The 24,389-nt window shown below is 33.3% G+C and overlaps 1 protein-coding gene across 1 annotated transcript; it reads right to left on the bottom strand.

The window, feature by feature from the left end:
* Window positions 1-9,976: 9,976 nt before the first annotated feature.
* Window positions 9,977-14,585, bottom strand: LOC133325099 (uncharacterized). The gene is made up of 2 exons (XM_061533925.1): window positions 12,252-14,585; window positions 9,977-10,066 (listed from the first exon to the last, which is right to left on the bottom strand). The coding sequence occupies exons 1-2, from the start codon at window positions 14,583-14,585 to the stop codon at window positions 9,977-9,979; spliced, it is 2,424 nt and encodes an 807-aa protein (XP_061389909.1).
* Window positions 14,586-24,389: the final 9,804 nt, after the last annotated feature.

Below are 24,389 nucleotides of genomic sequence, written 5' to 3' on the forward strand. Positions count from 1 at the left end.
TTAATATTAATTAATTAAGAAATATTCGAAATACATAAAATTCAAATTAAAAAATACAAATTTTTAAATATTTACTAATAAATCGATAGTTCTGTTTAAAGGGATCAGTTAATAAATAATTATTTCCAAAATCTTTAATCTTAATGTATTTAAAAAAAACTCTTTCTAATCTAAAGATTCAAACTTTTAAACAAAAAATACAATTTAGTTTAGATCTTTAGAAAAAAATCCAGAAAATCTCTCCCCATTTCTACGATTCTTCTACAATTTCTATAACAAAACCTAAACACCTCCAGATATACAGACAAATTAAAACAAACTCTACTTTTGCAATGAGTTCCAATACCAAAAACAAAAAATATTGAAAACTCCTTACAACAACAATGTAATGATGTGTGTTTAATGATAATGGAAAAAAATGATAAATGTGTAGTACAAAATAATGAAATTTGAGAATAATACCACAAAAGAAAATTTTGAAATTCATTGTGCATATATATAAATAAATATAGGAGTAGTAGTTTCATACTAATAAAACATCAAATTAACAAACAAAATATATATTTATATAAAAAATATATGAACAAATTATTATTTATAAAATAAAAAAACAAATACCTATATTGTAAGCCACCAATATTATTTTAGTTTAGTTTTAACTTAAATTTATATATCATTTCCTTTTTTCATTTGCAATACAATGACTTTTAGTCTAAATTCTAAATTTTCTATCACCATCATAAAAATGCTATACCATACAAAAAAAATATTTTGTAATTTAATTTCATAATTATTTTTAAAAATATATTTAAAAAAATCACATAAAACCTTTTGTATATTCCATAAAAAATAAATTCTATAAATCAAATCTTAAGGAAATTTTTATTAATAACTACATTTTTAAGAAAATCATTAACAATTAAACTAGGTTTTTTTTAATTAATATTATTTTTAACACAACACTCTGCTGCAACAACAAAAATCAAAAAAATGGAAAAAAGATGCTATAGCTTTTACATCATAATTTTATTAATCAAAATAATACCATAGCAACGTTTATTATTTGTTTTTATTTTTTTAGTTTGTAAATAATTCACGTTTTTTTATTTCAATTTATTTATCCACAAAAAATAGTATTTCTTGTTGTTTTTTATTAGAAACAAAACAAGAGTTTTTTTCAAAAAATAATGTGTGGTTTTTAATGTTTAAATTTTAGGTTAGTTTTAATGATGAGCCATAGAACTTTAACAAGTTTCCCAAAAATATCAGAAACTTTCATATAACAACAAAACTAAAAGAAACAAATGATTAAGAAAATAAAATAAATATTTTTGCAAAAAATGAATACTAATTTAAAAGAAAACTTTGTGTGTTTTTATTTCAAAAATGGTTGGAATTGATGACTTGAAATTTCAACTGGAAAATGTTAAAACATTTATTTAAAACATTTTTTGTAGGTTTGAAAAATATTATCGAGTTAATAAACCGGCGTTTATATATTTATGGGATATTTTAAATTCCAACGTCCTACATCAAAAAGATTTAAGATCTCATTTAGAGCAAGGGGGGAATTGCTGGCTTCTAACATTAATTGAATAAGAACCATATATCGTTAGCTAAAATGCAAAAAGGCGTAACTAACAAAAAATTGAAAATTGACTTTTTGAATGAATATCGTCAATAAACAAAGTCAATTTCAATTTTTTGTTAGTTACGCCTTTTTGTATTTTAGCTAACGATATATGGTTCTTATTCAATTATTGTTAGAAGTCAGCAATTCCCCCCTTGCTCTAAATGAGACCTATTTCATTACAGGAGATGCTGGATATCCGTTGGAGCCTTGGCTGATTACACCTCGCAGATGTCCACAAAAAGGATCTATAGAAATTAAGTTTAATGAGATCCATTCGAAATGTCATTGAACCCACTAATGGTGTTTAAAGAACTGATGGATGTGTCTTCTCGGAGCACTGAACTACGTGTGTCTTCTCGGAGCACTGGTATATTTTTTGATTTCTTTGGCAGAGGTTCTTGAAACGTTTGCTTATCATAATGCACAATGTCTATATGTACTTTTTCCATTGAGCAATAGAGGCAGGCCTTCACCCAAAATGTCTGAGTACGGCGTAGATGGAGGCGGGTTTTTGGTATATTTTTTTGATTTCTTTGGCGGAGGTTCTTGAAACGCCAACACAAATGGGACGAAAATATATAGGGGGACTATATCTAAATCGGAACCGATATATATGGGAGCTATATCTAAATCTGAACCGATTTGCACGAAACTTATCACACGTCATTTTACACTTAATTCATTTTCAGGGACTTTGGTGCACCACTTACTTAAAATCGGACGAAACTATATTTGGGAGCTATATCTAAATCTGAACCGATTTTCATGAAACTTAACACACATCATTCTAGAATTCGTGCAAATCAAAAGATTTGCAGGGACTTTGATGGAACTATATATGGGAGCCATATCTAAATCTGAACCGATTTGTACAAAATTTAACACACGTCATCCTACACTTAATTCAGTACGCTATGCCAAAATTTGTGCAAATCTAATAATTACATAGCCGAATATGCCTGATGAGCCGCTTAACCAACGGCGAAACGCATCGCATTATGGTGGGTACGTAGGTTCTTCTCCTGGCTTTCCTTTTCATTGCAAAACTTAGATCATCAAGCTCGACTCGAAAGAGTATAAATAATCACTTAAGATTTTCAGGGACTTTAGTGCACCATTTACCTAAAATCGGGCAAACTATATATGGGAGCTATATCCATCATTGCCGACTTAATTCAGTACGCTATACCAAAATTCGTGCAAATCGAATGATTTTCAGGGACTTTGGTGGACAATTTACATTTCGTCTTTGGGCCAAACCAATGGTCTGCGCCAAATTTCATCCAATTCGGATCATAAATGCGACCTTTATTTTGCTCACAAAAATACATGGACGGATAGACGGACGGACATGCATAAATCGACTCAAAATGTGATTCTATGCATATTCTTAAAAGGAACCATGGGTCTATCTCGATTCCTTTTGCCTGTTACAAACATATGCCCAAAGACATAATACCCTGTAACACAGTGTGGTGAAGGGTGCGTGCTCCTGATCTGCATCTGACCAGCGATCTTGAATAGTCGGCACCTGCTGCTTTATTATTCTTCACCCAATTAATTGACATTCTGACCTCATCTTGGGTAGGTGGTATACAATCTATACCGTCATATCTTATTGGCATCTTCTTCTTCACCGCTACTAATTGATACCAAAAGCTTTGCCAAATGTTACTTCCAGATCCTCAACATGTTGTCTTATCTGTCACCAGATTTTCTTCTTCATCTCTATAGGAGGATGTGCCTGCGCACCAAAGCCTACAGGTTGGAGTTTTACTCGTTGATATAATTTCAGGACTTCATTCTGACTTCTGCAATTTGGGCTTTGTGATAATAAACAAAGTAATTATTGGTAATTATCAGAAGTTGTCTTCGGCTTTTAGACTTTTCAATACAATAAGTCGATTAATTGATTAGTCCCTAATCTGTACTAGTCCTGACATCGTATTATTATTTCTATTGATCTGGGGACAATTCTCATGATTCCTATTTCTGTTTTGATAATAGTTTTTCAATTCTAACCTCATTTGTTTAAATTGGCAGCAACCAATGACAGACGACTGGTTATAGTAACATACTGTTTCAAAGTGTAACCTCCCAATGGGTTAACTCTAATTGTGTACACTCACAACATGCTAGATGTGTTTAGTAACATCGAACATGTTTGAAGTGAATGCCGGTAAGTTGACTCGTTTTTTTGTCTCCAACATTTGTTTACCGCCATTTATATTAGTTTCAGAATACAAATACAACACAAGGAAAGAATGTCTGATTTAAAGTGTTTTCGTATTTGAATGGAAATCATATGGTTTGCAGATGATGGTTTCTTTGTCTGCAAGCAAGAAACAGTGAAAGGCTCCATTTTTTTTATTTATTTTTAAACTTTGTCATTAGCGTTTAATTTTTTATTTTTAATAAACGAAAATGATCGTATAAATAAAGTATTCCAAACAAAGACAATAAAAACTCTGAGAGCCAAACAAAAAGGGAAAAATAATAAGAAACTTTAATACATAATCAAATAAAAAAACGCTTTAAAAATAAGTAATTTTAAACAAAACTAAAATTAGCGAAATTTAAGAAATATTTATTTGGTTATTTTAATTTTTTACTCTGATTTCAAATATACAGCCTTATTCTAAACATCAATTTCCCGTGAATTAGTTTGCTCTTCTGAACAACAACTAGCAGAGAATTTTTGCTTTCCCCTTATTCGAAAGCGAAAGAATTCGCTAGAGGGGAAATAATTATTCTGAATTACAGGGAGAGGGACAATGTGATGACACTTTGTAAGAAATTTTTTGAACTCAAAAACAACAAATAAAATGCTATTGGAAAAATTGCATCAAACAATAAACAGCTATTTCACATGTCGAACATGTTACCACATTTAAAAACATAAATTTATTTCCTTTTAATAACAAATCAGTTTTAATTTCAAATTTCGATTGTTAGAAAATTTAAATAATAATGAAATGTTTGTTAGAAAAATTAATAAATATATTTTCATAAAATTTTACTCCTTTTCAATGCAAGATATTTATTTAATGGAAACGTGATGCACAAATAACTCTTTCGATATTAAAATCAGTTTAGATTGTCATGTATTATTTAAATATTAAAATTCACGAATGGAAGATTTATGAATAAATTATTTGACTTATTATTAACATCACCAGGTAATTATAACACATGAGAAATAATTATTATTTTACTTATAACACCTTGTCATTACCGTTATTAGTCATAAATAAAATTAATAGCATCGTTAATTACATCGGAGCAGGGAATCTCCACATGAAAACATGTAAAAAAGGAGATACTCAAAGTCGGCAATTTGATATCCTAAAGTGCCTTTGGATTTACGAAATCCGGATTTACATATAACATCTAATCATGATTAAAGGCTGAATCAGGGTTTATTTTCTTAATCAGGGGCCAAATCACCGAATTTGTCATCGATTTCTGTTTCGTATAGAGAAACATTTCGATCGTTGTACATTTTTGGATCACCGCATTCGATCGTAATTTATTCTGTCTGCTACCTTTTTTATACATTGCTGTAAACATATTGTAATAAGAAATTGGATGCGAAAGAGAATGTCAAAATAAGTTTTTGTGGTCAAAATGTGTTATTTTTTAGAAATTGATATCGTTTTTCGTTTTTTTGTCAATTTGCGCCACAAATGTTGGCTCTTTATTATACTGAGTTTTGGAACTTAGTGTTGGGTAAGTTTGGATGCTGAAACATAAATTTCTTTTTTGGTCCGTGTCCCTAAATGTAAGTAATATATTTTCTTAAATTTATTTTGCCAAAGTAAATAATACTTACATTTTCACCAACTTCTTGTTCCTTTTTTTCAGCCCAAAAATCCCTAAGTGTGTAGTTTTCGATAACATACTACGTATCGTGTACAACTTCGAGGAGAAACAATTCGATAACGACTGCGGTGATCCGCGTGAACTACATTACGATGACGAAGTTTCGATTTCGACTGCGGTGATTTGGATCCAAACTGAATTTACCATGATTTATCATACAAATTTAAATCATCGTGCGGCAGCGCTTATTTTAAATCATGATCGAAATTATGATACTACTGTGATGCAACACGGTTTTTGTACGAAAAAAAATACAACTCTCTCACAATGTACAAACATTTGCAACTGTTTTCACATGTGGTTGGCTTTTAGATTTAATGGTTGCCAAATACAACAATTAAAAATTAAAGGAAAACAAATTTTTATATAATTTTTGTGTTATTAGATGTTTTTTTTTCCAAACGATTACAGCCATGGCATAATAACAGAAGTTAGTCTCATTTGAGAAATTGATAATGACAACCCTTTTTTATTTGGAATTCATATCAATTTCAAATAAAATGAAAAATAAATTCTATAAAATTATATGTATCTCGTTTGGCATATTTTCAATAAATTAAACAAAGTATATTTTCTAATGCTGAACATTGATCTCAATATTTAACCATGGTTGTTACATCTTATATTTATAAGTTTTAGAGGCAGGGAACTTCAAATTATTTGTAAATATAAATGATTTAGCAATTTTTGCCACTGAACACATTATATACGTACATTTCGAGGGAAGATATTTTCATTTAAATTTTGAAGGCTGAATACTGTCAAAAGAAAATTTATGAAAAAATTGAAAACATATGACTGCATGAGACTACCTTGTATAATTATGCCATGTAAAATATTTAAAATTTGTGGAGAGAATAATGCAAAATTTGAATATGAAATGCTAAATGAAAAATTTGCTGATAAATACAAAAATAAAATGCTAATTTTAGCATCAAAAATGTTAAAATGGCCACACTGCAGGCTACATCAATATATTTTGTTGATTGGATATTAAATAGTACGTTTACATTGTACCGGATTGTGAAAATCCAAATAAAACATACTGTTTTGAGATTAAATCCAAAAAACAACAATATCATCAATGTGTCACCGTCAAAAACATAAGTTTTCCGAAGCTTTTTTCATGATTTTTCGCACTAGGCATAGAACTTACTATTAAAAAGACCAACAGGAGGATAGTCAACGGTAAAACAAACAACTTTTTTTTTTTAAATCCTGTTTGGATCGGATGTCTTTTTCTCATGGTTATAGTCTTACAAAGTCCAAATCTCAAAAATGAACCAATTGTATGTCCATAGTAAATGGTATGCTATTTAAATATCATACTACCATTTTCTATGAACATACAATTGATTCATTTTTGAGAATGGGCTTTATGGGTCTGTAACAGAAGAGTAAAAATCAATATTTCGAGTAGTTCGCGAGATAAGCGTAGGTATTCTTTGAAAATCCAACTTAAAACGATAATTTTCAGTGACAATCAGCTGGTGTTTGTTTACATATACTAACACGCACAAATAATTTAAAAACGGAAAAACTAAGATTTTAACTCAAGTTTTTACTTTAAATTAATTTTATATATAGTAATTCTACGTTTACATTTAACCGGATTTCGTTAACCCAGTGGGTTTCAATTGCCAATTACTTTGCATATATGTCAAATAAATCCTCATAAAGTTGGTTAACCCGGTAAAAAGTTCTAATGTATATGCCCTTTAAGTGATGATTTATGTCTGTAAGGATTTTTAACGGATACGTTGAATGGAACTTTAATTTTCATTATATAATAATGTCTACACACGACAATATTTAATTTTTGTATGGAGAAATTGTTAGAACTTGTAGAATTCGTTTTCCATTCTTTGCGATTCATGGTAGGTTTTCGTAGGGGACAAATCTTTCAAATAGTAATGACATTTTGGTTTGTGCTGGCGTTTTTTCATGCAGACTTAAGGTATGCCAGTTTAAAATTAATATAGTTCCTTTTTTTGATCTCGTTCTTTTGTATTTTCCTTTTTCTCGTTCTTTTTTTTCTGATCTCGTTCCTTTATTCCCATATTCTTCATTCGTTCGTATTTCAAATTGTGTATGTTCACGCATATATTGCTGAATTGGAGCGTGGGAGTTCACTGATTAATTGCAGAGACCGTGTAATGGAGAGCCAAAACAAGAAGCAAATATATGTACGTATATTTGTTCTCGTTGCTTGCACAAATGGATGAAGAAAATGAACCCAACAGAGCACCAGAAAAATAAAATAATAAAGTGTTAGGATATTCAGTGTTGGAGAGTATCTTTATTATTTTGGATGCCTTAGGATTGACTACTCACTGGACAGGTGTGGTATCTTCCAAGGTTAGCAAAAAACAAGACAGATAAAAAAAAGAAATTGTCCCTTCAACATGGCCGATGTACTCGCTATAAACTGATTACTTTAGTACAAGTATCTTGCCGTTATTACACTGGAATAACCTTGGCATTTTTAGAAAGATATTAGTTAATCAAAAAGAAAGGGGAAAGTTTAGGGATGCACATTTGGCGTAAACATTCCTCCCCCCCTTACAGTGTGTACTGTAATGGAATAAATATTTAAAAAAAACTTATTATGGCGGATGTTGAAGAGACATATATAGAATGGGAATAATTAATTTCGAACAGGTTAAATAGAACTTATGTTAAAAATTCACATTTGTAAGTTCATTATTTATAAAAATCCAATTTGAATAATATTCATTTTTTTTTGAGATATAATAATTAAAAAAAATGACTTTTAGTCTAAATTCTAATCTAATGGTTGAATGTTCCGTACAGTACAATTCCAAATAAAGTACTTTGGGCAGTTGGAAGTCCGGGTTTGGCATACATTCCATCGAGTACAATTCTTGCGTATACATCGACGCCTAGAACGATGTCAATGGGCGCAGATACGTTGAAAAACTTATCTGCCAATATAAAGTTAGCGAAATGTTCTTTTATGGAGTCAGGGAGCGATTTCTTTGGCGTCAGGGTGCCGATCCGGTGGTTTACTCTTAGTGTAACATCTATACTCCTTGACAATTCCGCTGTAGCCCATAGAGTTAGGGGGCAAATTGTTTCCTTGTCAAGTTCCAGACATACCACGCCTAACTTATCCAATAGCCTTTGGGATACGTAGCTCATTCTGGCCGCAGAATCGAGAAGGCATCTAGCCTGATGGTTTTTTCCCTTATTTTCGACTCTTACTAAAATGGTTGGCAGTAGAGTGACCATGTTGTGGTTTAGTAGGGAGGTAAGGGATGCGGTGGTTGGCGTAATGGGAGCAATGCGTGAATCTCGACCAGACGTTGAAGAACCGGACAAAGACTGTACAGCTTGACTTGATGTTGAGTTAGTTGCCTGTCTGATATGCCTATCATCTGTCACCCTCCTCTCGGCTTCCCGAGATGAAGCTTTCCGAAGTCTAGAATGGGTGTGGAGTAGTGAATGATGTGCCTTGCCACAGTACCTACAGCCCGTTTTGGTGAAGCAAGTCCCCTGTGAGTGAGTATGGGCTAAGCAGTTCATGCAATAACCATACTTCTTCACAACGCGCATACGGTCCAGGGTGTTTAAGTCGTGAAAACGAGAGCATGACTTAAGAGCATGCCTTTGCCGGCAAACTCTACACGCAAACTTGCATTTGGTGGAAACTGATGTTCTTCTATTGTGAAACTTCATTTTTCTGAAAAAGAGACAAATATTAGATATGGAAAAGGGATTTTTGGATAGGATAGGATAGAGAAATAATTTAATTTAGGAAATTTTAGGATAAAAGGATAATTAGTTATGGGATATTGTCTGATATAATGACTAATTTCGTAATGGGTCTGGTTATCACGCCTCCTTGCGTGCGGACATCAGCAACTCTTACTCGGTTGTCGGACCCATGGTATACTTTCGTAACTCTTCCCAGTCTCCAACAATTAGGAGGCAGGTTTTCTTCGCGGACTACCACAAGAGTATTCTCAGTGACATTAATCTCTGGAGATTTCCATTTATGTCGTTTCTGGAGTTCCTTTAAATATTCATTCTTCCACCTGGCACAGAAATGCTGATGGATCGCCTTGAGCCTTTGCCACCGATTTCGTATAGATATCGGTTCTTCCTGGATTTCCGGATCTAACGGTAATAAGATTGGAGTTCCAATTAAGAAATGGCCAGGAGTTAATGCTGTTAAGTCAGATGGACTTTGCGACATAGAGGATATAGGTCTAGAATTAAGACAGGCTTCGATCCGCGATAACAAAGTCTGAAACTCCTCGAATGTGTATCTGGTAGATCCTGCAACCTTCTTGAAATGTTGCTTAAAGCTTTTTACCCCCGCCTCCCATAAGCCTCCCATATGTGGGGCGCCTGGAGGTATGAAGTGCCAGGTAATGTTTTGGTGGGAATAGTTGAAAAGGAGAGCTTTGTATGAGGTCTGAATAAATTCCTTTGCTATTATGCGAGACGCACCGACGAATGTTGTTCCGTTGTCAGAGTGTAAGTGGAGAGGACATCCTCGTCTGGATACAAACCGACTGAAAGCAGCTAGAAATGCAGGAGTAGATAGGTCAGATGTTGCTTCGAGGTGAATTGCTTTTGTTGCAAAGCAGACCAGGACACAAACATATCCTTTTGTGATTCGACAGCCTCTCCCCGTGTTAGTTTTTACGTCAAATGGGCCTGCAAAATCTAATCCGGTGTGAGTAAAGGGTCTGGAATACGTACACCTTTCTGGGGGCAGTGCAGCCATTAATTGTTTTTGACATTTGCGTTTGTATAAAATACACGGTTTGCATTTATGGATAGTTGTTTTTATTAAATTTTGAACCTTCGGTATCCAATATTGACTGCGAACCAATCGAAGTACTAGTTGGTTTCCACCATGGAGACTTATGTTGTGGACAAAGGAAACAAACAGCTTGGAATACGCACAATTATAAGGTACTATAATTGGATGTCTTTCGTTATAGGAGAGGTTTGGAGCACCTTCCAATCTGCCACTTGCCCGCATAAGGCCCTCTGCATCCAGGAATGGGTTCAAACTCAATAAAGTACTTTTCGAAGAAATGGATTTTCCGGAAGAAAGTGCGGAATACTCATTTGGATAAACTGCCTTTTGACTAATACATATTAGTCGATTTCGGACGTACGAAATTTCGGATGGTGATATTATATGGGAATTTTCTTTTCTATACGAAGGTTTTTGTCCAGGATGAGTTGCCCGAATAAATCGGTATGTGTATGCCATAACTCTCATGGCTCTGGAGTAACAGGAGAAAGTTTCCAATACGTCCTGGTACGTTTCAAAATAGGAAAAGTACACTTGTTTTTGTTTTTTCTCTAATGCGAGTCCGTAGTCGATGCTGGTAGTTGGTCTGGGCCACGTTTCCATTGGATCGGATAACCAACATGGTCCCTTCCACCATAGTGTACTGTTTACCAATTCTTGGGGGTACATCCCCCTGCTTGCTAAATCAGCTGGGTTGTGAGCGGATTCAACATGAAACCACCGAGATGGGTCCAGCACTTGAACGATTTTAGATACCCTGTTTGCCACGAACGTATTCCAAAAACAGGGTGGTTTCGCCAACCAAGATAAAACTATTGAGGAATCTGTCCACCCAAATACAGAATAGTCTTGGAGGTCAAATTGCGGTAGGATGTTATCGATCATTTCTGATAGTAGGACAGCACCACATAGTTCTAGTCTAGGGATGGAAAGAGTCTTAATGGGGGAAACCTTGGTCTTGGAAGATATCAAATTAGTGCAAATTTTGTTGGGATATATGACTCGAATATATATGGCCGCTGCATAGGCTCTTTCCGATGCATCACAGAATCCATGAAATTGTACCTCAAGCTCGGGGGCATACTGGATCCATCTCGGGATACGAATTTGGTTTATGAATGGGTAATGACTTTGGAATGTTTTCCATAGACGTAGTGACTCAACAGATATTTCATGATCCCATTCTGTTTTATCCATCCAAATTTTCTGCATCAGGATCTTTGCCAACACAATTACAGGAGCCAACCAACCAGCAGGATCGAAAAGCTTGGAAATTTGTGAAAGTACGGCTCTCTTTGTGTACAAACTATCTGCAGAGAAGGATGTTGTGGAAAAGTAGAATTCATCGGAAAGGGCATTCCAACGAATCCCTAATGTTTTCGCCAAACTGCAGTCATCGAAATCTAAAAAATCTGAGTGGAGCAGGTCTTCTGGAGGCAGATCTCGTAGAATCTCCTTTGAGTTTGAGGTCCACTTCCTCATTGAGAATTTCGCAGAACGTAATGCTAGGATCAACTCATCTCTAGTCTGAATAGCTGACGAGATGTCATGTGCACCTACAAGTGCATCATCTACGTACATAGACGACTTGAGAATATTGTAAGCCGATGGAAAATCGGATTGGATATCATTAGCTAGCTGCATCATAGTCCTTATAGCTAAATAAGGAGCACAATTCACTCCAAATGTCACAGTTTGCAGCTCGTAGTCTTGTACTGGATCATTTGGAGTTTTTCGAAACAATATTCTTTGAAAGGATGTGTGGTCGGAATGGACACGTATTTGGCGGTACATCCTTTGAATGTCACCATTAAATACGTAACGATATAAGCGCCAATTAAGAATAAGGATGGTCAGGTCATTCTGTAATACAGGACCTGTATGGAGAATGTCATTTAAACTTAAACCATTAGTGGAGGGGTATGATGCATTAAATACTACCCGGACTTTGGTTGTGGTACTGTCCGGTTTAACTACCGCATGATGTGGCAAATAGAAGCCTGACGTATCATGTAATGGATCAGGAGGACTTATAGGAATCATATGTTGTAAGGACAAATATTCTGTGATATTCTCATCATATTCTTTCTTAAGTTGTGGATCACGGAGCAATCGTTTTTCATTCCTGAGAAACTGCGCCATTGCACTATTCCGGGAATTACCTATATTCGAAGTATGTGAATAGCCCTCTTTAAATGGAAGAAAAACTACATATCTGCCCTCATGATCGCGAGTTGTCGTTTTCTCATATAAATCCTCGCAGAATTTTTCAGATTCGGACACTAGCTTCTTCTGTGGAACTTTCTCCACCTCCCAAAAACGTGAAATCTGCTGGTCAATTGATATTTCACAGAAGTATGATAGGATAGTGGGACAAGATCTAGATTTCTTTTGACCTCCAATTGGTCCGGTTAAGATCCATCCAAAGACTGTTTCTTGTGCCATCAATGACCCACATATTCCATGTCTACAACCGGATAACATAATCGATGGCAAGACATCGGCACCTAAAAGAATATCAATCTTCGAACTTTCGTAGAATTTCGGATCGGCCAAAACTAATTCTGGCAACTTTAAAAGATCATCTGAATGTATTGTAGAAGATGGAAGATTGTTGGATAAATGTGGAACAACTAGAGCAGAAATGTCAATTGTAAATGTTGCATTAGAAAATGAACCCATCGTAAAACGACATTCCTTATGTACATCTGCCGCAAGGATATTGTTAAGACCGGATATTTTTGCAGAGGTACGAGTAGATGGTAGCTTAAGAAGATTAAACCATCTTTCGGATACAAATGTTCCCTCTGAACCGGAATCGATTAATACCCTTGCTGTATAAACTACATCCAAATGGATGATTTTGACCAATGCCGTTCCAAGCAAAACCCCCTTCGAATTTGTGGCAAAACAATTTTGGATAACACCACTGGATTGAGAAGTGGACTGTACTGGAGACGGAGTTAGAGGAGCAAAGGGAGCTGCAGAAGGACTGGGGTTGGAACGTTGGGAACTTTTAGGAGTTGTAGGTACTACTGAATTGGAGTTGTTGTTGTCTTTATGAAGCAAAGTGTTGTGCCGTTTCTTACATTTGAAACATGAATTTTTGCTCTTGCAATTTTTAAGCAAATGAGCACTGGAAAAACAATTGAGGCATAAATTACTGTTTTTTACTTCAGTTAACCTCTGACCATGATCCATATTGAGGAACTTGGGACATTTCCGAATGACATGGAATTCATTCGAACAAAGTTTGCATGTAGTGTGGGATATATTTGTCTGAAATGTATTGACTTTTGAGCTTACGCTTTTTGATATCGAAGATTTGTGTTTTGGAACGTTCTGTTTGGGGTCATGAGAACTCTTCACTTCCAAAACCGATTCTAGGGTTCTATGACGGTTTGTTAAAAACCTATCCAACTCTGACCATTGTGGAATGATAGCCTTGTCGGTCAACGTTTGCTCCCATAATGTGAGTGTTGAATCCGGAAGGCAATTGGAACACAAGAATATAAAGATTGGATTCCAGCTGTTGACATCAATGCTATAAAGATTCAAAGTGGATATGCAACCATTTATATCCCTTTGAATCCTTTTAAGAGATGCCGCATTTTCGGTTGGAATCGAGGGAAGGCTAAAAAGAATTTTGAGCTGCTCATTAACAAGAACCCTTTTGTTCTCATAGCGCGCACACAGGTTACTCCAGGCATTCTGGAAGCCATCATTGGTGAGCGGACTTTTGGCTACAATCTCATGAGCTTCTCCCTTAGTTTTCTGCGACAAATGGAAAAGCTTTTCTACCGGGCACAACTTTGAATTGCGGATACAAACTGCGGAAAACATATCGCGGAACGTAGGCCATGACCTATAATCACCATGGAAGGTGGGAAGCTCTATTGGAGGCAAATGAAAAGGGTTGTTTGGAGATGGTTGAAGGCTAGGAGAGGGACTGTGAACTATGTTCGACATGTTTTCTAAAGCTTCAGTTAACTTTGATATGATGCGACAGTAGGTGGAATACGAATTCCTATATTTTTGTTTCACTGTCTCGATTTCTGACGCTTCGTCATCCGCCTCTTCCTCACTCTCTTCTTTGTTGGACAAGTCATCCAAACATTGTTCATATATTACTCTAAGTCTTTCCCAAGTAGATTTTGTTTCCCCGATGTGCGCATCTAAAAGGCAACGTGTGGATACGGGGAACTCATTGCTATTGAGTGACGCCTCAAACTCCACCAAGCTATCAGCTAGGCGAATAAATCTGTCTAATGACATTTTTTTCCTCTTTCTCTTTTTTTTGTGTAAATCACAAGGAATTGGGAATATTGGAAAAATCAGGTCTGAGATTTAGCAATAGAAGCAAATAATAATTTATCCTCAAGGCACTCGACAGATTTAGATTTGGAAATTAACAAAAAAAAAAACTAAATTTTATACAAATATTCAATTTAGGAAATAGTTTGAACAATCTATGTATATGGAAAACAAAAAAAAATATAAATTTTATGGAAGATGTTTTCTTTTCCTATGACCTAAGTTGAATCAAAAATTGCGGATTACAAGATTGTAATTTTTACTTGCTATGCTTTGCCGTCGGCACTTCTCTGGAACAAACTTCAATTTTTTGCGGTTTTTTCCACTTTTACCAGCAAATTTAGGGGTTTGTCCAAGTTTACCGGCAACTTTAGGGTATTTGATCCAAGTTTACCAGCAACTTTAGGGTATTTGATCCAAGTTTACCAGCAACTTTAGGGGTTTTCTCCAAGTTTACCGGCAACTTTAGGTTATCTTTTTAATAATAATTTTGTAACACCGTGTTGTGTGACAAAAACCAAACTGATCTCCCTTGAAAATCCAACTAGCGAAGGAACCAAAACATACCAGTGAGCATCAATTTTTTGTGAAGCTGAAATCTCTCCTTACGGCCCTGTCTCTGATCCGGCTCGTTAGGACCAAAATGTTCACGCATATATTGCTGAATTGGAGCGTGGGAGTTCACTGATTAATTGCAGAGACCGTGTAATGGAGAGCCAAAACAAGAAGCAAATATATGTACGTATATTTGTTCTCGTTGCTTGCACAAATGGATGAAGAAAATGAACCCAACAGAGCACCAGAAAAATAAAATAATAAAGTGTTAGGATATTCAGTGTTGGAGAGTATCTTTATTATTTTGGATGCCTTAGGATTGACTACTCACTGGACAGGTGTGGTATCTTCCAAGGTTAGCAAAAAACAAGACAGATAAAAAAAAGAAATTGTCCCTTCAACATGGCCGATGTACTCGCTATAAACTGATTACTTTAGTACAAGTATCTTGCCGTTATTACACTGGAATAACCTTGGCATTTTTAGAAAGATATTAGTTAATCAAAAAGAAAGGGGAAAGTTTAGGGATGCACATTTGGCGTAAACAGTGTAAATAGTTAAATTTTATTTTTTTTTGTTTTAAATATTTTTATTTATTTATAAAAAAATATTTTGCGCTTATCGTCCTGCAGTTGAATTCTTTAGCTTCATTTCTTTTTTTTTTAATTTTTACATTTATTAACAAATCAACACGGAACTATGTGAGCAAAAAAAAAAAAAACAAAAAGAACGATGAAAGAGAGAGATTCAAAGGAACTATGTAGAAGTCGGAACGGAGCAAAGGAACTGCATTGAGTTAAGGAACTATATGGAGCAAAGGAACTATATATGGAAAAACGGAAAAAAGAACGAAGAAAGCGAGATATTCAAAGAACTATTTAGGAGTAAAGGAATTATATGGAGCAAAGGTACAATATGGATCAAAGGAACTATATGAAAAAAAAAACAAAAAGAACGATGAAAGAGAGAGATTCAAAGGAACTATGTAGGAGTCGGAACTATATGGAGCAAAGGAACTGTAGGGAATAACGGAACTATGTGGAGCAAAGGAACTACATTAAGGAACTAGTTCCTTTTCAAAAAATGAACGAGAAAAATTGATCCGCTAAGTGAACTAGATTGCCCAACTTTATTGTTCTCTAAAATTAAAATCAGCTGAAAATTAAAAAAAAATATATGAGAACAGTTACAATTTACGGTGCACAAACACGAATTAAATAGCATAGAGGGGTTCTTGTGTGTTGTTTAAAGTAAACGGCGCATAAATCGCTGGTTTTAAGAAATTAATAACGTTACGATCCTAAATCCTTATTTTCCATTTGATGGATCAACTTTTAAGACTACTAAATCCTCTCGATTCCAAATGTCAATTTTATAGCGTATACGTCACCTTAATCATTTTTCACGTATACGTTATGAAACTGACATTTGAGATCGAGTGGATTTCGTAAATCTAAATGCACTACTATAGGTGCTGTTTTCGGTTGTTAATTTACTTTCGCCAATAAAAAATTAAAAAAATAATAATAATAATAATAATAGCAATAATAAAATTATAAGAATAATATAATATACTTTATTACTATCAGGATGGATCTTGGGTTGACTTTCGAAAAATTAGGAAACCCAAAACACGAAACTTACAAAAACCAAAAGAATTTAATTAATATGCATTCAAGAGATAAGTGGGAGGGAAGGTTAATAAAAAATCAGCATTCTACATATGGACCGGTTAAAATACAAGAAAAAAATAATTATTGTTATTACTAATCACGCCGTTCAGCTTGTTGTCATGCTTTTGTTTAAAGTGGCAGCCTCGTGCTTCGCGACAACTGAGTCTGGGTGTAGGTTGGTAGCTGTTGTTTGATAATTCACTATCCGCAAACACATGGCGCATATGACGTTTAAATTATTCAATTGCAGTTTTCTGTTTGTTTGTTTGTTGTTGTGAGGAAAGGGTCAATAAATAGATTTGTTTGCCAATATTTTATTCTAAACATTTCACTGGCGCACTGATGGTCACGACTATTCTCCAAACATAACCAATGCCAGGTGTTTAGATTTTTGTTATTTAGAAATAATATAATCCCATAGAGCGAACGTGTCATAATCAAGTCCAATTGTTTGTAATTTATCTTTGCGTAGCAATCAAAAGAGAGAGTTGTTGGAAAAAAACTGTCGATTTGCCTCCAAAGTTTAATTTCGTTTAATTTTATTGAACAATGCGTGTCTTCCGGACGTAGAGGAATTCCGGGTTGTCTATTAATTATGATAGAAAGCTTTGTAAGAGTTTACATAGCAGGTCCTTGGTTTTTTATACAAGAATTTGTTGGAAAATACAACTCTGTAGTGGAGTTTTATTCCTTATAAGTAAGCCCATCCAGTTCTTTTGTTTATTTAACATTTACTTTGTTATTATATAAATAGCATCATGTTACATTAAATCATTTTAATTAATTCGGAATCAGAACCATAGTATGAAAACTTTTACATATCAACTTATAAAAATCCCACTTGATTTATTTTATTTATATAATATTTTAGAATGTCGTGAACTTCATTCAATGTATGACGTTTCAATTTTATTTGGAGATTCCCTGAACATAAATAATTAATGACATTATTATTTTAATTATTATTAATGAATAATAACGGTAATTATAATGTGTTATAAATAAAAATAAAATCACATGTGTTATAACCTGTTAATGTTCTAATTAAATCCATGTAATTTATTCATAAATCTTCCATTCGTCATTTTAATATGCAAATAACGCGTGTCCATCTAATTTCACATCAATATAAAAATATCACGTTTTCATATAACAACTTACATATTTTTATATACTTAAATTCAAATAAAAAGATAAAAAAAATGTTCAATATATTATACTATATTTACATTGTACTGAATTTCTTTAACCCAGTGGGTTTAAATTGTCAATTCCATTGCTTGCTATTTTTTACTATTGGAACTATTTTTTAATTTTTGATAGTTTTGTCGTTTGCTACCTTAACTATCAAAAATTATAGCAACGAAGATAATGTAAACAATTATCAGCTGACTGGTCTTTATATAATTTCAAGATATGTCTAAACAGTGAAAGCGGGTTTACATACAATTTTTAATAATGATTGAAAGTCTAATTATCATCTTGATCGAAATCTCATTAGATGCAACACAGTTTTTGTATAAAAAATACAACAAATATTTTTGCGCAAATTAAAAATTTAGGTTTTTTAAAAACAAACATCAGCTGATTGTCATTTAGACCATGATCAAAGGCATGTGTAAACGGGTAAGCGGCATTTACATTAGAACTTTTTGCCGGGTTAACCTATTTTATGAGGATTTATTTGACATATATACAACGGAATTGACAATTTAAACTCACTGCTTTAACGAAAGCTTGTAAAAGATGTTATATCGCTCATTTACTGCAAGACCGCAGCTGTAGTTAAAACGTTACCAATTACTATCTATTTTGTAATTATAACAAACTGTTTTGTATTTTGAAAATATTGTGTTAAAATGGATATATTCTTGAAATGGGTCGATCAAAAAAAAAAAAAAAAAAAAAACAGTAAGGAAAGTAGTAAAGTCGGACGGGACCGACTATATGATACCCTTCACCACTATGGGTATATTAAACAGGACTATTAACATAAAATTGGATGAAATAAAATATGTGATATTTATCTAAATGTGAATCTACCTAGATCCATCCATAAAGTATGTCAATCGACTTCAAACAAATATAAATAGGTCATCCGTTGGGGTATGTCTGTACTTCTAGAAAACGCAACTACGTCATTCTATGCTGAATTTAGTACGTTGTGCAAAATTTGATCTCAATCTGACTAACATGAGAAGTTTTGTGCCCAATTTACTTGAAATCGGGCGAAAATATATATGGAAGCTCTATCCAAATATAAAGCGATTTCAAACAAACTTGTCACAGGTTAGGTGATACAAATTTCAGAACGTTTTGTTTCTATTGGTTCCTTGGTGCGCAAATTACTTAAAACCAATCTATAATAAAAGGGGGTTATATCTAAATCAGGACCGATTTTCACGAAACTTGGCAGACATCACCCTAGGCTCAATTCAGTACGTTATGCCAAATTTCGTGCAAGTCGAAGGATATATAGGGACTTAGGTGCACCATTTACATGAAATCGGACGAAACTATATATGGGAGCTATATCTAAATCAGGACAGATTTTCATGAAACTTGGCAGACATCATTCTAGGCTCAATTAAGTACGTTATGCCAAATTTCGTGCAAATCGAAATATATATAGCGACGTTGGTGCACCATTCACATGAAATCGGACGAAACTATATATGAGAGCTGTATCTAAATCTAGACCGATTTTCTCGAAACTTGGCAGACATCACTCTAGGCTTAATTCAGTACGTTATGCCAAATTTCGTGCAAATCGAAAGATATATTGGGACTTTGGGGCACCATTTACATGAAATCGGACGAATCTATATATGGGAGCTATATCTAAATCTGGACCGATTTTCATGAAACTTGGCAGACATAATTCTAGACCTAAATGATTAGGCTGTACTAAATTTCGTGCAAATCGAAAGATATATAGGGGCCGTTTACATTAAATCGGTTAAATATATATATGGGAGCTATATCTAAATCTGAACCGATTTTTCCCAATTTCAATAGGGTTCGTCCTTGGGCCGAATAAGTGACCTATGCAAAATTTCAACCAATTCGGATCATAAATGCGACCTGTACTTTGTTTACAATTTAACATGCACAGACAGACAGACAGACGGACGGACATGCATAAATCGACTTAGAAAGTGATTCTATGCATATTCTCAAAAGGAACCATGTGTCTATCTCGTTTCCTTTTGCCTGTTACAAACATATGCACAAAGACATAATACCCTGTACCACAGTGTGGTGAAGGTTATAAATAGCAATTGCAATGAAAACATAACATAAATTCATATTAGGTTCTTATCTGAAACTTAAGAGATTTCTTTCTTATATGCGTTTTTTTATTCTTATATGGAATTATCAGATATAAGAAAGTTGTTTCTTGTAAGACTACATACGCATATAAGAAATCTATTTCCTATACGAATATATTTCCTTAAAGTAAAATGTTTAAATGAAAAACATGTTTTAAAGAACAATATTTTATTAAATAAAACAATTCAGTATATAAAAATACAAAGTAACGAAATTAAACTATAGTTTGGCAAGAAAAAAATCAATATCTTAAAAACTAAAAATTTAAATAAACAAAAATAAAAAAATTAAAATCAGTTCATAGTTTGACTAACACTATTTAAAAATAAACAGTGTGGCCAACAATCTTAAATATTTTCTTATATGAAACGTTTTCAAATACCATTGTCAACTTTGGTGTTTGACAAACATTTCTTATATCAGTGTTTTTCGTATACGCGTTTTTCTTATATGAAGCAATTTTTACACTGAAACAATATAAAAAGGCTCTTATATGAGATGTGCTTATATCCGATATCTACTGTATATGCATTTTATACTCAGCACAAAGAACCATAATATGATGCAGCATTGAGCGGCCAATATCTTCGCAATATGAGAAAAGCGCTTAATGCGTCATATGTGATCCACTTTCTTCGATAGTTTTAGGGATCAGATTTTTTTGTTCTATGAATTTCTTATAATGTCCGGATCCAGTTTCACCATAAAAAATGTTTGGAATCGTACGATTACAGCATGTTTCTCCGTTTTCCAAATATTGATTTTAAGGTGTGCTGCTATTATTTTGGCCGCAACTGTACAAGGTAGTCTCAGCCTGACTAAGAAAATAAACCCTTATTCGGGCTTTAATCCTGATCAAATGTTATATGTAAACCAATTTTGTAGCTTCTGCTATATTTTGATTAGAAAATTGTTTTTTTTTCATATAACGTATTTTTAATAGTAAAGCGTTCCATTTTTGATCCTTATAGGAGAAGTGAAAATTATCAAAAAAGTTGGAGTGAACGCAGGATAGTATTTGAAATTATGTAGATTTAGTATAGTATTTCAAGATATTTAGCCCTATTATAGACATCAATTACCCGTGAATTTGTTCCAACTTCCCTTTAATGTTATTCTGAACAACAAATTGCAGCCAATTGTCCTTTGTTCTGAATGAGAGCGAAAAAATCCGATATGGTTAAAATTTGTTATTCTGGATTACAACCCACTACCTGTAATCCAAAATAACTATTTAATATGATCACATTTGGGCATATTTTTGTTCGGAATGTTATGTCACTCATCAATATTGAACTTTTTAATGCTTTTATGTTTTTTGTTTGCCGTTTCGTCATTTTTTTTTTAAATATACACCAATTTTTTTTATAGATATAAGGTCAGGACTTTGGGCTAGCGTATTGTGACGTATGCTTAGGATCTTTATCCTAATAATATTAAGAATGTGGCTTGTTGTTCTTGATGAACCCAAAGTTAGCACTGGTTACCAAATGTTTTTTTATATATCTAAATATTTGTGTGTGCCCATTGTTGTTTCTATAAAAACTAAGTCTCCCACGCATTTGCTTGATTCGCACACCCATTTTTTTTCCAAATTTGGTCCATTGGTTTCATAGCAAAATATAACGTCGTCCAATATTCAGTCGGGCGTGTAACATTCATATTGGAGAATGGAAACATCTTGTCTATATTTGCACATGTTACAATCTGCAGGACTTTTAAATTTTGTATTTAGAATTAGAATAATCTTAATAACTTTCTGAGATTGCGTTTTATTTCAGCTTAAATTATCACTATTTACGAAACGTATACAAGTAATAATGAAATATCGGTGTTTTAATAATTATACTTTGTATATACATAAATTATTGGTAATATTAATGATATTTCTTCTAAAATCTTTACTTTCTTTATATTTGATATTGTCGCATTATTACCTTTTTAAGTTTGACATTGGCAAGTCACTCGCTTGTATTCTGGTCACAAAGGAAAACAACAATAATATGAATTACATAATATATCGTCGTAAGCGTGTTTATTGATACTTATTTTTAGCTTAACACCAACTTGAGTTGTTTGCAAACCAATTTCCAACAACTTCTTTCGAACGTCTGATAATTTTCCATTCTCAATGTCCGAAAAAAAACAATGTTATAACAAACATTATTGGATTCTGTATTCAGATTGCCAAAAAATCCCCGCCATTGACATCCAACATGTTGTTTGCAATGACCTTTTGTATTGTCAAACTGGTTGTGTTAGGATATTGTCTTCAAAAATGTTAGGCGGATTATTGTTAGGGATGACCGTATATGATGTTTAACATTTCCTTTTGGGTAAGTTTTTGGTTGTGGATTAAATTATTATTAAATCACTTTCTCTAATATCTCCTGGATATTAGAACCAGCAAAACCACCCTCATTCGATGGATTCCCCTATAAGCGAACCCCCCATTCTCTATTTTGTATTTTAAGATTTTAAATGGGCTGGTGAATGAATACCAATGCTTGTTAAGGTTTGCAACTTTGCCCATATATATTTGAAGATTTAAAAAGGAAGAAAAAAAGTTTTCTTGTTGTTTTTTGTGATCAAAGAAAAGTCCTTATTTTTTATGGCGGAACATCGGACTCCGGAAATTCCAACTGTGTTAGAAAGAGTACATGTCTGGCTCTCATATGAACTAGGATTATTGACTTCGCACAACAATTAAGAAAATGGCGGGACTGTCGCCTATTTTTGACCACAAACTAAGTTAAAAAATAAGGATGATCTTGACCGATTAGCTTTATCCTAGTTCATACGAGAGCTCCCAGAAAAACGTCCCGATTGGATTATTAGTATTTAAGTTATCGTGCCCGTCATTCGTAAAACACTGCTTCGAGAAAAATGCGTTAAAAGTTTGAGAATCACTCTTGCCGTCACTTGATGCTGAGACAATAAATCGGCTATATCTTCAAGAGTTCTTGAGATCTTCACTTGAAATTTTAGATTGACTTTGCTTTCTCTTTATATCAGCCGACGGTCGTCTGCTGGGCCGAGATGTGTCTTTTTGTTTGTTTGCTTGTAGCAGTACTCTCGACTACAGTAGACACGTCATCCACGTTTGTAGTTTGACGGTGAGTGCTAATTAAGCTCCTCACGGTCACAATAGTCATATTTCCTTCCATATAGTTTTTTGTTTTACAAATTCCGTACTCAAAAAGTTATCAAATGTTCAAATTATTATTTTTTTAAGTAAAATAAAAAAAAATACAAATTAAGGGACCCATATGTAAAAATGATTTCTAATGGAAAAACTTACATGTTATACGTTATCTTCTTTTTATGTTCAAGCAAAATCAAAGCGGTTCGTATTGGATTTAAAAATCATCCAATACGAACCACTATATAATTGAATGTTAAAGTTCAAAACTTCTAGTGAAATTATAAGAATATTGTTTGAAAAATTACCATTGAAGTTATAAAACTTTAGAAGTAGTTACTTCATACTTCATATCATTTTGATAATACACCTTTTTCAAATATTGTTCAATAGAATTCAATTGTAATTCGAGAATTTCATTTGTAATTTGAAAACTCAATTTGCAATTAATATTTCATTTGTAATTCGAGAATGTAACTGGCAATTCACAATATTTCATTTGTAATTTTAAAATTTTCGCATGAAATTCAAAGAAATCTATTTAAAATTTAAAGAATTGAATTTGTAATTCGTTAATTTCCATTTTAAATTCGTAAATGAAATATATGTGTAGTTTTTATAAGAATGTAGAAAATCATCCAGCAGCATTGTTAAGATTGGAACCGTATTCCCCTCAATTAAACCCAATAGAGACAAATTAAATGTTGTGAGAAGTCAAATATTCAAATACCGCAAGTGTAACCGCCAAATTTGTTAGAACAAAGATTATTTTACATAGAAGAATTGCTGCACAATGCAACACAAATTGTGAATTTGGAAAATTATGGATGAGCTGCATTATTCATTCAACATCATTCTGTGAATGATCATAATCATAATTGACATTTTAACCCTACGGTCAATAACAGGGTACATTTGTACCTCTTTTTGAATAAAATGCTGTAAAATTGTTAATAATGGAGATATTTGGATCAAATTTTGAGGAATCATTCTTGAGGTATTTTCACCCATAATCGAAGAAAAAAATTATAAATATTTTCCATATATATGATTTTTACAATT

This window comes from Musca vetustissima, unplaced genomic scaffold, assembly GCF_032173495.1.
Source record: "Musca vetustissima isolate MV318-11 ecotype Yass unplaced genomic scaffold, APGP_CSIRO_Mvet_v1 utg13543, whole genome shotgun sequence".
NCBI classification, from domain to species: domain Eukaryota; kingdom Metazoa; phylum Arthropoda; class Insecta; order Diptera; family Muscidae; genus Musca; species Musca vetustissima.

Coding starts and splice junctions, on each gene's coding strand:
- LOC133325099 (XM_061533925.1), bottom strand. CDS start 14,585: ATGTCATTAGACAGATTTATTCGCCTAGCTGATAGCTTGGTGGAGTTT. Junction 10,067..12,251: donor GTACCACAACCAAAGTCCGG/GTAGTATTTAAT, acceptor CTGCATTTCTAG/CTGCTTTCAGTCGGTTTGTA.